This window comes from Ornithorhynchus anatinus, chromosome 11, assembly GCF_004115215.2.
Source record: "Ornithorhynchus anatinus isolate Pmale09 chromosome 11, mOrnAna1.pri.v4, whole genome shotgun sequence".
NCBI classification, from domain to species: domain Eukaryota; kingdom Metazoa; phylum Chordata; class Mammalia; order Monotremata; family Ornithorhynchidae; genus Ornithorhynchus; species Ornithorhynchus anatinus.
Genome location: NC_041738.1, coordinates 13,160,985 through 13,177,290, shown reverse-complemented (window position 1 = coordinate 13,177,290; position 16,306 = coordinate 13,160,985). Strand labels below are relative to the sequence as shown.

At 60.6% G+C, this 16,306-nt stretch overlaps 1 protein-coding gene across 2 annotated transcripts; it reads right to left on the bottom strand.

The window, feature by feature from the left end:
- Nucleotides 1–2,726: 2,726 nt before the first annotated feature.
- PPP1R1B (protein phosphatase 1 regulatory inhibitor subunit 1B) lies at nucleotides 2,727–14,749 on the bottom strand. 2 transcript variants are annotated; one of them, XM_029074496.2, is made up of 7 exons: nucleotides 14,420–14,749; nucleotides 12,731–12,791; nucleotides 12,343–12,392; nucleotides 11,252–11,327; nucleotides 6,871–7,056; nucleotides 4,391–4,510; nucleotides 2,727–3,907 (listed from the first exon to the last, which is right to left on the bottom strand). In XM_029074496.2, the coding sequence occupies exons 1-7, from the start codon at nucleotides 14,498–14,500 to the stop codon at nucleotides 3,873–3,875; spliced, it is 609 nt and encodes a 202-aa protein (XP_028930329.1). In that variant the 5' UTR covers nucleotides 14,501–14,749; the 3' UTR covers nucleotides 2,727–3,872. The 2 variants fall into 2 exon arrangements, with proteins under 2 accessions (XP_028930329.1, XP_028930330.1); XM_029074497.2 differs by having other exon boundaries at nucleotides 12,343–12,365; nucleotides 14,420–14,747.
- Nucleotides 14,750–16,306: the final 1,557 nt, after the last annotated feature.

Below are 16,306 nucleotides of genomic sequence, written 5' to 3'. Positions count from 1 at the left end.
GGGTCACACAGCAGACAAGTGGCAGAACCGGGATGAGAACCCAGGTCCTGCGGTCTATCCACTGGGCCACGCGGCGAGGGGAAGGGGAGAGGGCGGGGTGGGATTCCCTAGACAGAGATCCTTGCTCCTCTCCTTCTACAACCCAACCCCCACACTTCTCTCTCGTGCCAACGGTCTCATCTGTCTCACTGCCAACCCCTAGCCCACATCCTGCCTTGGTGCCTCAGTTCCTTCATTTGTAAAACAAGGTTTGGGATTGTGGGCCCATGCGGGATAGGGACTGTGGCCAACCTATCTTGTCTCTATCCTCGGGCTTTTACAGTGCCTGGCACATAGCCCTGTGAGCTAGACCGCGAGCTCGTTGTGGACAGGAATGTGTCTGTTGTTGTTATATTGTACTCTCCCAAGCGCTTGGTACAGTGTTTTGCACACAGTAAGTGCTCAATAAATTCGAATGAATCAATCCTGCCTGTGACCCGGAAGGCCTTCCCTCCTCAAATCCGACAATGACTCTCCCCGGCTTCAAAGCCTTATTGAAGGCCCATCTCCTCCAAGAGGTCTTCCCAGACTCAGCCCACCCTTTCCTCTTCTCCCACTCCCTTCCGCATCCTCTTTGTTAATAATAATGTTGGTATTTGTTAAGCGTTTACTATGTGCAGAGCACTGTTCTAAGCGCTGGGGGAGATACAGGGTCATCAGGTTGTCCCACGTGACGCTCACAGTCTTAATCCCCATTTTCCAGATGGGGGTAACTGAGGCACAGAGAAGCGAAGTGACTTGCCCACAGTCGCACAGCTGACTAGTGGCAGAGCGGGATTCGAATCCGTCACCTCTGACTCCCAAGCCCGGGCTCTTTCCACTGAGCCACGCTGCTTCTCTGTCGCTGCTTCTTTGTTCTCCCCCGCCCCCACCCCAGCCCCACAGCACTTAGGAACAGATCTTTTCATTTATGTGTTTGATTTGATGTCTGTCTTCCACCCCAAGACTTTCCCAAGTGCTTAGTACAGTGCTCTGCACACTTCAAGCAATCGGTAAAATGAATTAATTAATGAATGAGAGAGTCCTTCCAGCTGGTGGGTTGAGGAAGGGTCTGAACACTCCAGAGTCAGAGGTCTTGGGTAGGTTGACACCTGCCGGGTCAAGAAGTCATTTGTAAAATGGGGATTAAATACCTGTTCCCTAACTAGGTAGCCTGTTTAGCCCCACTGTAGTTCAGGGACTGTGTCCCATCCACATATACTGTGTCTACCCCAGCGCTTATCACAGTGCACGGTACATACAAAGAGCCTAAAAATTATTATTATTATTTGTCCCAGGTCTGTGCTAAACCATCTATAGATAGAACCTGGGCTGGGTGATGGGAGAGGGACACACAGAGAGAAAATTGATTTGGGACGCTGGTAGTAAGGAGCTGACAGTCTTGTGGGATGGGGGTGATAAGAGGACACAAAGAGACCTACAGACCTGTAATACAAAGTGCTATTTTCGGAGAGAAAATACCCCAGATGCACACGCGTGCACACACACACGGAATCGAGCTTGTGACACCGTTGGGAAAGAGGTCATAGTTTGATAAGGAGGAGCAAAAAGCACAATCCAGGCTAGGTAGGAGTGGAGCTGGGTTCTAATCCTAACTATGCCACATGTCTGCTGTGTGACATTGGGCAAGTCGTTTCACTTCTCTGGACCTCAGTTACCTCATCTGTAAAATGGGGATTGTGACTGGGAGCCCCACGTGGGACAGGGACTGTGTCCAACCTGATTAGCTTATCTCTAACCCGGTGTTTAGTACAGTGTGCGGCACATGGGCAGGGAATGTGTCGGCTAATTCCGTTGTATTTTACTTTCCTAAGCTAATAATAATGATGATGATGATGATGACGGTATTTGTTAAGTGCTTACTATGTGCCAAGAACTGTCCTAAGTGCTAGGGTGGGTACAAGGTAATCATGTCGGACACAGTCCCTATCCTGCATGGGGCTCACAGTTTTAACCCCCTTTTCACAGATGGGGAAAGTGAGGCACGGAGAAGTGAAGTGACTTGCCTAAGGTCCCCCACAGCAGACGTGTGTCAGAGCCAGGAGGAGAACCCACGTTCTCTGACTCCCAGGCCCGTGCTCTATCCACTGGACCACGATTGCTACCCAAGCTGCATATAGTAAGGGCTCAACAAATACCCCGGACTGATTGATCAACAAATACTATAAAAAAAAAAAAGAGCAATCAGATAGTCCTGTCCGAGCCAGCGTAACAGGAGAAAAAATCAGGTGGGAGATGGGGGCGACTGGTTTTGGAATTCTGTGATTTTAAGGGCTCAGTGTACACCACTCCCTTCTGCCAACCTTGGGCAGGTAGCGGGAGATAGAGGCTGCCAGGACAGAGGGGCACGGCAGAGGTCCCATGGGGGTCGTCTGCTGGCAGCCGGATGGCAGCCGGTCCGAGTTCAGGTCCGCTCCATGAAGCCGTCTCCTCCCAGATTGGGACCGTGTCCAACCTGGTTACCTTGGATCTACCCCAGGGCTTAGAAAATGTAGTAAGCGCTACACAAATACCATTATCATCATCATCACCCTTCTCACGGTGGGGGAACACTTGGATCGAGGATCCCCAGTTGCTCTCTTTCATCCAATATCCCCAGAGCATTGGTCCTTAAAGACGGAGGCCCCGGGGAGCCCGCCTGCCTCCCATTTCCCCTCGTTTTCCCACTAAAGCAAACTTGGGGTGGGTCGGGGTTATTTACAAAGCTTTATTCCAGCATCAAGCAGGGGCGGAGGCGGGGGCGGCGGCAGGGAGGAGCCCGTGGGGCGAGGCAGAAGGGCAAAGGCCCCAAGGCCCCGACTCCGTTGCCCCCACGGGCGGGACACACGCGCCCACCCCACGCACGCCCACGCACACACACGCGGCAGGCAGCATTCCTAATGTGTAAGCCCTCAGATAGTCCCCTCGCCCCCTCCCTCCCACCCCCCAGAGGGGCTTCGAAGGGGGGAAGTCTTCGGGACAAAAGATGGACCTGGTTTGCTCTGGCTGAGGGGGTGGGGGGCGGTGTGCCAGCGGGGACCCCGGGGTTGGGGGTGGGGGGCGCTGGGCCTGGCAGTGTCCAGGGGCAAGGGGATTCGGGTCTGGGTGGGGAGGAGGTCGGGAGGATCAGAGGGATGAGGCAGGAGGGTCTCACAGCTGAGGGGCAGAGTAGGCCGCGACTCCCTGTGACAGGGCGGAAACTTCCTCCCGCCTCCCGGCCCCGGCTCGGAGTCCTGCCCGGCAGGGACCCTCACCCAAGAGGAGGGGAGAAGGGGGAAGCTGGACAAACCGATGAAGAAGGGACGGAATGGAATAAAGCCTCCCCCCATCTCGAGCCAGGAGCCGCACGTCCCCCTGCCGCATTTTAGCCTCCCCAGGGCCCAGCAGGAGGCGGGGAGAGGGCGCAGGCGGAAGGCTGTGATCGGAAGCGGGCAGTGCCCAGAGAAGGGGAGGAAGGCAGGGCCCAGAGGGGAAGAAGGGGAGGTGGAGGTGAGTGGCTGTGATGGGAAGCGGGCAGTGCCCAGAGAAGGGGAGGAGGGCAGGGCCCAGTGGGGAAGAAGGGGAGGTGGAAGTGAGTGGCTGTGATGGGAAGCGGGCAGTGCCCAGACAAGGGGAGGAGGACAGTGCCCAGGGGAGGAAGGGGGTGTGTGTGTGTGGTGTGTGTGTGTCGGGCCGGGGGTGGGTGGATGGGTGGATGGGTGGGTCTGGGGGGGTGCAGCCAGGCAAGCAGACAGACAGACAGACACCGGTGTCAGGCACCGGGGCTGGGGCAAGCCAAGGCCGCGGCAGGCAGCCCCTCCATCCCTCCTCTTCTGCCTTCCTTGAGGGGCGGGGGGCGGGGGCCGGAGGGGTCTCTACGTGCAGTGGGCCGGGAGGCGGTCTCCGGGGTCTGCAAGAGAAACGTGTGGGTGATTCTTCCTCCCTCCGCCGCCCCCTCCCCCGTCTGCTAATTCTCTCCTACTGTACCCTCCCAAGCACTCGATACACTGCTCCGCTCACGGTAAGCGCTCAATAAATACCACTGTTTGATTGGTTGATCGATCCCATCGCCCTCCCCGGGTGTGCCAGCTTCCCCTCCGGAGGGGCTCCCTGCCTCCCCCTCCCCAGGTGCCAGTTTCCCCTCTCTGGTGCCAACCTGCTTTGCCACTCTGTAAGGGGCTCCCTGACCCCATCCCGGCCCCCGGGTGCCAGTTTCCCCTCTCTGGTGCCAAGCTGCTTTATCTCTCTGAAAGGGGCTCCCTACCCACCCCAGCCCCCGGGTACCAGCTTCCCCTCTCGAGTACCCCGCTGCCTTACCACTCTGAGAGGGGCTCCCTGTCCACCCCGGCCCCCTGGGTGCCAGTTTCCCCTGTCGAGTGCCACCCTGCCTTACCATTCCGCGAGGGGTTCCCTGCCCCCCCGGCTTCGGGGGCTCCGTCCTCCTGCTCATCCAGTGGAGGTGGGCGACCCCAGGATCCCTCCAGCCCCCGGCCATAGGGAGTCATCTGCCCATCTAGGAGGGGAATCGCAAAGCAAGGTGGTGAGGAGGGGGGTACCCTTTGTCTCTCAGAGACTTTGCACCCCTGTGCACCCCCCAACCACTCTAGGCACCCCTCCGCTACACCCAGTCGGAGACACCACCCTCTTCCAGCTTGTTCCCATCCGCAGCCGGTGAATTCCTTGTGGGCAGGGATTGTGCGTCCCAACTCCATTGTGCCATACTCACCCAAGCGAGTGTTGACCACGGCAGTAAGTGATCAATAAACACCAGGGATCGATTGACTGGTGGACTGGCTGTCCAGGGGAGTTCAGAGTTCCAGATGGTGGGCAGGGATGGCTCTGACCCGCAGCGGGTCTGGCCCCACTGTCCCGAACCCCCTCCATAAGCCAGTGGGGTGCAGGCACTGTAAGGTGAGCGATATCCCCCCGCCCCCCATCCCTTCCAAATCGGGGACCACTGGGAGAGGGTGATAATAGGGCCTGGGGGAAGGGAGGTGCTGAGATCCTCTCCACAGCTAATTCAGGCTTTCTCCAGCCCCTTCCCCAATCCTCCTCCTCACTATAACTTCTTAATGAAGGAGCTCTTCTAGATTGTAAACTCGTTGTGGGCAGGGAATGTGTCTGTTTATTGTTGTATTCTCCCAAGCACTTAGTACGGTGTTCTGCACACAATAAGCGCTCAGTGAATACGATTGAGTGAATGATTGGCACTTAGTCTTCGGGACCCCCTGGTATCCAATCTGACGCCTGAAGAGGTTTCAAGGAGAGCCCTAGAAGACTTCATGGAAGGTGTTGGAACTGTTGAACTGGGAGAAGGGGAGGGGAAGAGATTGTGACCATCGCTTCCATGGGATGGCCTCTTGTGTGTGTCCCTACAGCAAGCGGGATGGTGGATAGACTAAGGCAGAACTTGGTGATAATGGTAGTTGTGGAACAGATAGAGGAGGAAGTTAATGGAAACTCCCACTAGCTGAGCAGGGACCGGTGGGGGTCTCCCCAAGGCTGACGGGAGGGATCGGGGTCGGGGGAGAACCTAGGTCTAATCTCCACCTCTTAGTACAGTGCTTGGCACATTGTAAGTGCTTAAAAATTACCATTATTTTATTATTTGATCTTCTCTGCCATCTATCATTTTCCTCACTGAATTGGCGATTATGGTAATTTAGAATTTAGAGGAGCAGCACGGCCTATTGGAAAGAACACGGGTCTGGAGGGTTCTCATACAGGCTCCCGCATTCGCCCGCTGTGGAACCTTGGGCAAATGGTTAACTTCTCTGTGCTTCCAATTTCCTCATCTGTGAAATGGGAATTCAATCCCTGTTCTCCCTCCTACTTAGCCTGCGAGCCCCATGTGGGACCTTGTTATCTTGTATCTCCCCCAGCGATTAGTACAGTGCTTGGCACATCTTAAGCCCTTAACACATAACCCAGTTATTATTATCTGACTCCCTGCCGCTTAGACTGTGAGCCCCATGTGGGGCAGGGACTGTGGCTAACCTGATTATCTTGAACCGATCCCAGCGCTTAGCACTGTGCTTGGAGCTCAATAAACACTCAATAAACAGATTATTACTATTATTGTGGTGAATTATTATTGCCTCTGGGGTATTTGGGGGAGGTTTGAAGAGGGGGCCAGCCTTCATTTCCCCAATGCGTCCACTAGAGGGAACCATTCTCCCCAGAGAGGGGAGAATGGACGAGAGGACGATTCCTCTGCCCATCGCTACGCAGCAAGTGCGAGCCCTCCGTCGGTCTTTTCATCCCTCCCCCTGCCTCCAGCCCAGACCCCACTTAATCCCTCCCAGCAGATGAGTCTCCTGAATGTGGACAACCCAGTCCGCCCATTTCACCTCGGCCCACAACGCCTCTTCTCCCTCCCGGCTACGAGGTCCATCCTGCTGTCTAACTTCCCCCCACTTCGGGTTCGGCCCATTTTCTCCTGGTGGATTCTAGGGTGGGGGGGTTTAGGAGCCCGTGGGTGGGGGTGGAGGTGGGGGGTGAGGGGTGAGGGTGGGGTACTTGGTCCCTTTATCATCATCCCGCTCCCGGCCCCGCAGCACTTATGTCCAGGCCTATAATTTATATTAATGTCTGTCTCCCCCTCTAGACTGTAAACTCGTTGTGGGAAGGGAGTAGGTCTGTTGATTGTTATACTGTACTCTCCCAAGCGCTCAGTACAGTGCTCTGCACTCAGGAAGCGCTCACTAAATACGATCGACTGACTGGTTAGGGAGCATCCAGCAAACAGGCCATCTCTGAGGAATGTCAAAGCCCCTTTCAGGCAAACTCGGAAACTCCTGAGGCTTTGGGAAAGGGACGGTCCAGCGTGCTCAAGGAAACCCGGGGGGTCCCAGCCGCCATCTCCCAGCTCACCGGGCTCGCTGCGAAGCTTGATGACCTCTCTCTGGCTGGAGTCATCGTCGTCCTCTTCCTCCTCTTCCTCCTCCTCCTCCTCCTCCTGGCAGCCCCGGCTCTCTGCCTCAGCCTCCTCTTCGTCCTCAGCCTCAGCCGTCAGGTTGCCAATCGACTGCAGGTGCGACTCCGCAATGCGCTGTACGGCTGGTGTGTGGAGAGTGTACAGGAGGCATCGCAGCTAAGGCCTCACGCCCTCTCCTTGCCCCCCCCCCAGATGTCCAGAGCAGGGGTTTTAGGCGGGCCCGGCGGCCACCTCTGCACCCCCAGGTCCCCACCACCCTTCCCTGGCTTCGCTCTGTTTCCCAGAATATCAGCGCCAGCGGAGAACGCCAACAGAGTGGTTCCAGGACCTCAGAGAAGTTAGAGTAGGAGGCCGGGGGTGGGAACCAGCCTGAGACTGTGAGGAACGCTGGGATATCTCCGGAGCAGCGGGCAGGAGTTGGTCGCTGGTTCCCAGCAGGCCAGGGAAAGCTGGCTGTCACCTCCCAGTGGGTGACCGCCAGAGAGCCTGTCCTAAGCCCTGGGATCTTGATGGCTTGAGACACGCATGAATCGAAGGTTATGGTTCCGGGGCTGGAGGTGGGGCGGCTGGCCCCGGCGGCCCCAGTGAGAGATGGTCTGCTGGGCCTGGCTCTCCCTACCAAACCCTACAAACCGATTGGTGCTGCAGGAGAGCTGATTGGAGCCTGCCTGATCTTGCCTCCAAAGTGTCCCCCTCTCCCAGTCCAGAATCAACTGGGGCCAGGGAGACTGGGGAGATTCTTAGCTGTAGTGAAGGGAGGTCAGGACCCTGGGCTACTGGAGAGGGAGGTCAAGACTCTAGAGCTACTGTAGGGGGAGGTTGGGGCCCTGGAGCCATTGGAAGGAAAGGTCAGGGCCCTCTGGAAGGGGAGGTCAGGACCCTGGCACCACTAGACGGGGAGGTTAGGACCCTGGGGTCATTAAAGGGCAAAGTCAGGGACCTGAGATTGAATCCGACAGATCCCCGAAGCCTCCCCCTCCCCCTTCCCCAACAGTGACCCAGCAGCCTGACCCAAATCCCCAGTCCCCCGGCTCTCTCACCGACCTAGAAAGTGGCTGCAGCCCCAGTGGCCGGTCCCTGAGGGTACAGAGAGGCCAGTAGGGCTGAGCTCTGCAGGGGGTGGGGGGACGGGGAGCAGGGAGGAAAAAGCCCCACCAAGGGCTTCCTGAGGCTGCAAAACCCAGCTCCACACGGGAGGGGTCCAGAGGTGAGTGTAGGCGTGGGTGGAGAGACAAGTGAAGTAGAGAGAGCTGAGTTGGGAAGAGAGGAGCAGAAGGGGGGGGTCTTGGGAGTAGGGGGCAGGAGACCCCTGGAGGAAAGGGGCAGAGCCGGGAGGTACTGGGAGGAAGGGGCAGGGGTCCCTGAGAAGAGAGAGTTAGAAGCACGGGAGTGGTCCTGGGAAGAGGGATCAGAAGCTGAGGCGTCCTGGGAGGAGGGGGCGGGGGACCCCGGGAGAAAGGGGACAGAAGCGGGGGGCGGAGTGGTCCTGGGATTATGGGTCAGAAGCTGGGGCGTCTTGGGAGGAGGGGGCAGGAGACTCTGGGAGAAAGGGGCAAGAAATGGGGGGTCCTCGGAGGAGGGGGCAGGGGACCCTGGGAGAAAGGGGCAAGAAATGGGGAGTCTTGGGAGGAGGGGGCAGGGGACCCTGGGAAGAGAGAGGTAGAAGCAGGGAGGGGGGTCCTGGGATGAGGGGTCAGAAGCTGGGGCGTCCTGGAAGAAAGGGACAGGAGACACCGCGAAGAGGGGGGCAGAAGCCGGGGGGACCTGGGAGAGAGAGGCAGAAGCCTGGGGGTGAGTCCTGGGAAGAGAGGGCAGGGGACCCCGGGAGGAGGGAGGGGGCCAGAAGCCGGGGGGGGGGGGTCCTCCTGGGGGAGAAGGAGAAGAATCTGGGGCCCCTGAAGGGCAGGGGTTGGTGTGAGCGCTGTCCGGGCTGAGGAGGGAGATAGAGGGGAGGGGGTGGAGGGCTCAGGGCTCGGACCCCCCCACCCGCCTCGCCCAGGGAGGAGAGTTTATTGCCACTTTTATGGTGCCGGGAACTTGCGAGCCTCCAGTCCTCGGTGAAGGCCACCTTGGCCCCGAGGGGCGGGCACAGTGTGTGTGGGGGGGGGGGGGCACAGTGTGGGGCGGGGGGCCTGGGGCGGGGGGCCTGCGGCCAGCGCAGCAGACACACAATGGCCACACTGTTGCCATCCCCTGCGGGTTGGCGCGGGCTGGGGCAGCGCGGCTCCTGGGCTCCGCGGAGACCATTCCCGGCCAGGACCCTCCCCCTCCCCGCGCCCGGACCCTCTGCCAGCTGGGAGGGAAGGGGGACGGGGAGGGGGCTGACCCACGCGGCGGGACCCTCAGCCAACCGTCCGAGGGGCTACTGCGCCTGCAGCAGGTCTAGCACGGGCCTAGCGGCCGGCCTAGTCCCTGGCCCAGCCCCTGGCCCTCTCCCCCTGCCCCTCTCCCCTCCACTGCACCCCGACCTCCGTTGAAGGCTGGGTTGGGGGGCGAGGGAAAGCTGCGGTGGTCGCCCCCGCGCAGGGAGGGGGAAGGGGAGGGGGCGGGGAGCACGTGCGCTGAATGCACGGGGGCGACCGCCGGCCCGCTGCGGGGTGGAGGCTGAGAAGAAGCCACGAGGGAAGACTGCACACCCCGTGTACGCGGCACCGGGGGCGGACAGAGGAGGAGGGAAAGAGAGCGAGAGAGGGAGAGAGATGGGATCTGGCCTCGTTTGCTTCCGATCTCGGTCTCTCCATCTCTGCCTGCCAGTCTCCGACTGTCTCTGTTGTCTTCTCCCTGCTCAGCCCCCTGGTTCCTGCCCTCCTGCTTCCCCCACCTCCCACCCCACCCCTTGGCCTAGGAGGGCACCATCCTGTCCCTCCCCCTGCCTCCACGTCCAGGGCCCGATGAGGGTGGTGGGGGAGGAAGGGGGGAAAATGGGGTGTTTTTCCACAGAGGGCAGTGGTCCCTCTCCCTCCTCCACCCTGGCCTCCGGGAAGTCCGGCTTGGAATCCAGCCGACATCCCTCCCGCTGCAGCCCCAGCTGATGACTTCTACTCTGCCCCTGGGCTCCGAGGCCTTAATTGAACGTGGGCATAGGGTCAGTTTTCCTTCTGAAGGCAGGAAGGGGGAAGTGGGTGGGGCTCTGGGGGGAGGGACGGGGGTTGGGAACATTCAGGTTCGGGCAGGGCTGGGAGGTGAGCCCAGTTTTGGGGGTCCACTGACTTCACTCGTAACTGGAAATCCCGGGACGGGGCACCGGACCCCATTGATCCCACAGAGCTGGCGTCGGGGGGCGGGGACCCCAGGTCACCCACTCAGCCCCGGTCGGCCCGCAGACACCCTTACAAGGCAAGTCGGGCCACCTGTTTAATTCCCCCTTTCACCCCCCAGGCCACACTGAGAAACACCGTGGCCTAGTGGATAAAGCCATGAGCCTGGGAGTCAGAAGGACCTGGGTTCTAATCCCAACTCTGCCACCTGCCTGCGGTGACCTGGGGCAGATCACTTCTCTTTGCCTCGGTTACCTCATCTGTAAAATGGGAATTAAGACTGTGAGCCCCACATGGGAAATGGACTGTGTCCAAGATTGTACCTACCTCATCACTTAGTACAGTGCCAGGCACATAATCAGGCCTAACGAATGCCATTAAAAAAACTCCAGCTGACTGGTGCAGACCCCTTCAGGCCCAACCTAGGGCCGCCGGGAGGAAAGTAGGGGGGGAAGAACTTAGAGCCCCTGGAGGTGGGGGAGAGGATGAGGTGCTGATAGGGGAGCAGGGAAGCACCGGAAAGGCCCTTCTGCTCCTAAAAACGTTCTCCCTGGACACGGCAGGAATAGCGCTGAGGACAGAGAGGCCGGGGAGGAAAGGGTTTGGGTGGGTGGAGTCAGACCTCCTCCACCGTCCCGTGGGGAGGGGTCTCCTAGGGACCCGGTTCCCAGAAACTCTTTGTCTCCAGCTGAGGCAAGATGCTCCATTTCACAATCCACCAACATGAGTCCTGGAGTTTAAGTGGGTCATCATTTAAAGGGACCATCCTGGGTCTCTTTTCACTCTCCACCCTCCTGCCCCTGCTCTTTCCCCCTTCCCTGACCCATGGGTCCTCCCCATGGATACCACGGGCCCCCTAGCTGATTTCTCTCCAACCCGCTGCCTGATTTCTTTCATCCCCCTGGCTGATTTCTCTCTGACCCACCCTTCCTTCCCCTCCTTCCCCTTCTCCTCCTCTTCCTCTTCTCCAGCTCTCCCGTGCTCTGATTCGTGGGCATTGAGGCCCTAATGAACCCCAGGCGGACAGTTCAGGACAGACGGACTGTGGGACAGACGGTACCTTTCAGAGACGGGGGGGTGTAGGCACAGGGGTTTGGTCTTTTCGACTTGAGGTGGTGACCCTCACCCACGGTTCTCTGTCAGGGAGGAGCAGGTGGTGAGTGAGGCCAGTCCGCCCCCGACCCCCTCCCCATGACCCACCTCATCCCTGAGCCCCCACTGCCCCTCCCAACACACAAGAAAGATCCTGCCTCCCTGGCCGGACCCCAACGGAGCGCTGGGCAGTGGGAGGAGGGTTAGGGGTCCCTGAGGCCCATGGCATCCCCCCAGGGGTGCATGCCAGCTGGCATGGGTAAGAGCGCAGAGCCTTCCAGTAGGAACCTGGGAGGAGGGGATGGTGGAGGCAGACGCAGCGGCCAGCGGAGGACGAACAGCGGGGTGTGCCCGAGTTTGCCTACTTCAAAAGAGTCTTCAGTTGTGTGACCCCCCCACCGCCCCCGCCACACGCACACACACCAATCAACCATAGCCTTCCAGAGTCCTGCCTTTTGTCTTTAAAACTCTCAGTGCGGGGCTAGGACTGTGGATGGACTGTCCCTGTCAGACCCCCTCCTCACTGTCCCTGCACTACATACTGCCCACCCGGACCCCCTCCAGCCACCCTGCCGGTCGCCCCACTGGTCTATCCTGCCAGCTCCCCTCTCATCTATCATCCCTCGGCTCAGGGGCGGGGGCGGATGGAGAAGAAGATCCCAGGAGACCCAGCCCCTTTTCCCATACCCTCCGCATCCAAGAGTCAGTCACTCAGTGGGCAGAGTTGAGCATCAAAATGGAACCCAGGCTGGTGCTACCATATGCTGGGTCCGGCTCACCTGTCAGATGGAGGTGGGGGCATGGCAGGGGCAGAGGGGCAGAGGGTTGCCTAATCCCAATAATCTCAACCCCAGGGCACCTGTGACAGCAGAGAAACAGACCCAAGAGGCCCGGTGCCCCGAGTCTTCTATTGGTAGGTTTGAGGGAACAAGGGATCGATTCAGGGAAAGTGGGGATCAGACACTGGAAGGGTGAGGGAGAGGTTTCCCTCGGGGGGGCTCCCCCTCCCGCTCTCTAACCTGTCCCCCCCCCCCTCCCCCGTCCCCAGGAAACACTCACCTGGTAAGGAGATGACTCTTCCTCTTCAGGAGACGGACAGGTGGAACCACATACAGACAGGAGAGAGATTAAGACCCATTGAACCTGGTAGTCTCCCGAGGGCCTCAGTGGGAAAGGGGATGGGAGAGGGGACAGACTTATGGGGGGAAGTCTCGTGGGGAGGGGGAGCGGGGGGATAAGAAACCCCAAGGCTGAGGGCAGAGACTGGCTCTGGGGATGACCCCTACCCCAGGTCCTCTGCGAGGGCGAGCCGGGCCAGTGGGAGGGTCCCAGTGGGCAAGAGGAGAGGATGGAAGAGGGAGAAGGAAGGTGGGTGAGGCAGAGGGATCCGGGGCTTTGGGGCAGGGGGAGCAGGGCTAGGAAGGCCCGACCCCAGGACAGGGTTTACCTGGAGAGGAGTGCTCGGACATCCGGAACAGCATGGCCGGGGTCGGCCTCCGGCGGCGGATCTGGGGGGAAACACCAGACAGGCTACGGAAGAACTGCCACCCCACTCCGGGAACTGCCCACCTTCCTTTCCCACCCTCCGGGGCAGCTCCAGGGCAGCGAGATCCATCTCTTACTTCTCTGAAACAGCTGCCAGCCAGAGCCCAGCTGGATCAGGATGCCCAGAGGCCCCCAACCCTGGGTGTGTGTCGGGGGGTGGGGGTCTCTGCAGGAAGGATCACTGTGGGCATCCCTTCCCCCCACTTGACCTTCCACGCCTGGGGGCGGCAAGCGGACCCTGGAGGGCAGAGGGCAGCCACCTCCTCCGACGGGCAGCAAAGGGGAAGGGGAGGCTCCTGCTGGGCCAAGCAGGGGTGGGCAAGAGGCAGGCTGGGACGGGGTCAGGGGTCAGGTCTGCTGGGGAGAGGAAAGCCCGCTCAGCAGACTAGGGCAGAGGGGACGTGGGGTTCATCTTGGCTCTGTGCCCGAGCAATCGCCGGAGATGTTTCTTCAGTGTTCCCAGGCTTCCCGCCGGCCTAGAAATCTTTCTCAGTCCTCTCTTGCCTGGACTCAGGAGTCGTCCGCCAATCCGCCCCCAGTTCGCCTTGCCTTCCTGTCCCTGTGGGATGGGACCCTCCCTCTGTCTCCCCGTTGCACCCCAAAACCAGTTGCACCCAGAGGTGGTGGAAATGGTCCCGACTCTGGAAGTGGCCGGGAGGGAGGGGGTCTTTAAGCGCCCCCCGCCTGCTTTTCGAGGGGAGGATTCCTGGGGGCTCAAGTCAGCGCCCCCAGGAATCAAGTCAGTAGGAGCACTTAGCAGTCGGGGGGCTGAGAGTGCCACCCCCGGGGATCCCTCGCCAACCCGTGACCCTGGGCACCAGATCCAGGGAGTGTAGAAAAAAATTCAGCCCTTCCGTGCCGCTGGGACAGAAGAGAGGACGCAGGGCTGAAAAGTAGGGAGCTGACAGCTCGCAACCCAGACTCAGTTTACCCCCCGTTAAATGGGGGCTGGGGGGGAGGCTGGGATTCAGGGGGAACGGCGCTTTCCCAGTCCCCCTCCCCCAGGCAAAACTTCTGTGATTCTGACCTTAGCCTCCCCCACTCCCCGCCCCCCCCCGGCGCTATGGGCATTGCGGGGAAGGAGCCGGAGCGGGAACCAGAGTAAAGTTTGGGCCAACTTGTAAACTCTCCTCTGGCCGCCCCTCCCTCCCTCTCTCCCTGCCGCGCCCCTCCCTCCGTCCCCCAGCCTGGCTCGGAGTTGGGGGACGGGGACCAGAGACCGGGGGACCCCTCTAAATTGTGAACCCGCGGTGGGCGGGGATGATCTCTCTCTATTGCTGTACTGTACTTTCCGGGCGTTGAGAACAGTGCCCTGCACGCAGTAAGCGCTCCATAAATACGATTGAACGAATGAATGACCGGGGGGATAGGGGCAAGAGGGGACCGAGGGGTCTGGGGGACCGAGGGGCCGGAGGATGGGGGGAGGGGGGAGCGGAGCCACGCCGGACAAGCGTGTAGGGAAGGGTTTGAACCAGCTGGAAGCTGCGGGGCCGGCGCCCGGGGGTGCAGAGGGCAGGGCAGGGCTGGGTCCCCCAAGCTGCAGCCCCCTCCCCACCCGCGCCCCCTCCTCTTCATCCCGTTCGGTCCTCACCATCTCCACCTGCCGGGGGTCCAGCTGGCTGGGGGGCGCGGGCACGGAGAACTGGATCTTCTTGCGGTCTTTGGGCTCCATGGGTCCGGGGGGTCCGGGGCCGAGGGTCTGCAGGTAAGAGGGACCTCGGCTGCTCCGCCTCCGCCTCCGGGCGCCCTCCCTGCCTGCCTTCGGGCCCGCGCCTAGGAGACGAAGCGGGCCGCTTGCTGACGGGCGTGTGGAGGAGGAGGAGGAGATGGATTCACGAACAGATAAAAATACTAGAGCGGGAGACTCCAGTGGGGGGAGTCTCTCAATCTCTGGGTCTCTCTGGGTGTCTCTCTCCCCCCTCTATGTCCCCTCCCTCCTCCCTTCGCCCCCCCCCCCCTTTCCCAGCTCCTGCAGTCCCGGCGGACCAGTCTGGCAGCGAAGAGTGTGAGGGTTTGCCCAATTCCAGGGGGAAGAGTCCGCCCCTGGAGCGAGGCGGGGGGGCCGGGCTGGGGCAGGGGGCAATGGAGAAAAGGGTGGGCATTGAGGGGGTTGGGGGTGGAGGACAAACCGGCTCCCTGCCGTGTCTCCCCTGAAGTCCGAGCTGCATTATTAATGGACTCCGACTGGCCAGCTAATGAGGAGGGGGTGGGGGGACGGGACCGCTGGGGCTACAGCTTTAACCCTTTCCGGGGGGTGGGGGAGACTATCTGAGCCCGTTGTGGGCAGGGATTGTCTCTATTCGTTGCTGAATTGGACTTTCCGAGCGCTTACTTCAGTGTTCCGCACACAGTAAGCGCTCAATAAATCCGATTGAATGAATGATGGGTGCGTTTGGGGGGGGGCAGGGAAGATGCATCAGAATCAAGGTGTACGGGGTCCTTGTGTGGGTCCCTGGGTGGGTCTGAGTAGCTGGGTGTCTGGGTGTGCGTTTGTGTCTCAACGCGTCTCTGTGTTCTGACTTAGCGAGCCCGAGGGTGCGTGTGTGTCCGTGGCTGCGTAGATCTCTGTGAGCCTCTGTGAACGATCGTGCCTACGTGTGGGTCTGAGTTTGTGAATGTACAGAGTGCGTCTGAGCGTGTGTGTGTGTGTGTGTGTGTTTGTGTGTGAGTTTTGGCCGTTCCTCCCGGTTCCGCTGAGACCCAGGACAGGTCCTGCTGGGGGTGGAGTGAAGAGCCCCCGCCCGCTTCCTCCCACCCCCCGAGCGGTCAACTGCTCCAGGAAAACTTTCCTGGCAGTCAGGGGAGAAAGGAGGAGGGGCTCTTGGACATCGAGGCCTGGGGCGGTTCCCCACCCCCCCGCCCCCAACCTCAACACACACACAGACACACACACACACTCCCCATCGTAACAGGGGCCTGGCAAGGCGGGTCCAAACCCTGGACCAATGGCAGTGTCGGCAGGGCCAATGGAAAAGGGGGATGGCGCCTAAGCCCGGCCCCCTCTCCCCCCCCTCCACGGCCCCCTCCCCTCATCTCCCCCTCCCCTCCACCCCCAAGGCCTGGCTCCGCTCCCCGCCGTGTTTGTTGACTCTGCCGCTTGTGGCTTAGGGCCGGATCCGGGGACCCGGCTCCAGGAAGCGGGCACAGCTTCAGCGGGCCTGGCATTAGAGTCGGGGGCTGGAAGACCCCAGGGAAAGGGACAGCTGAAGGACGGAGGGCGGGGGGAGGGGGCTTCGTCCGGGATTGGGGGGGGGGGACGACAAGGACCCCAGAGGGTGAGGAGAGGCGGAGCTCCAAGCCCCGTCCCACCCCCTCCCCGGCCGGGCCGTGTCATCCAGCGCTGCCCACAACGCCTCGGCCTGGGAGGACCGGAGGGAGGGCTTTGCAAGGTCAGAGGACCGTTCAGGGACCTCCGGGGGGGTCCCCCAAATTCCTACCCCGGGGGTAGGGAGGCCCCTGCTCTCTCTTACAGAGGGTC

What these genes read in the sequence shown, in the direction of transcription:
- PPP1R1B (XM_029074496.2), bottom strand. Translation starts at nt 14,500, where the DNA reads ATGGAGCCCAAAGACCGCAAGAAGATCCAGTTCTCCGTGCCCGCGCCC. An exon ending in AAGAGTCATCTCCTTACCAG is followed by an intron (nt 11,328 to 12,342) that starts GTGAGTGTTTCC and finishes CCTCCCTGACAG; the next exon opens with AGAACCGTGGGTGAGGGTCA. An exon ending in CAAGCTTCGCAGCGAGCCCG is followed by an intron (nt 4,511 to 6,870) that starts GTGAGCTGGGAG and finishes TTCCCCTCCTAG; the next exon opens with ATGGGCAGATGACTCCCTAT.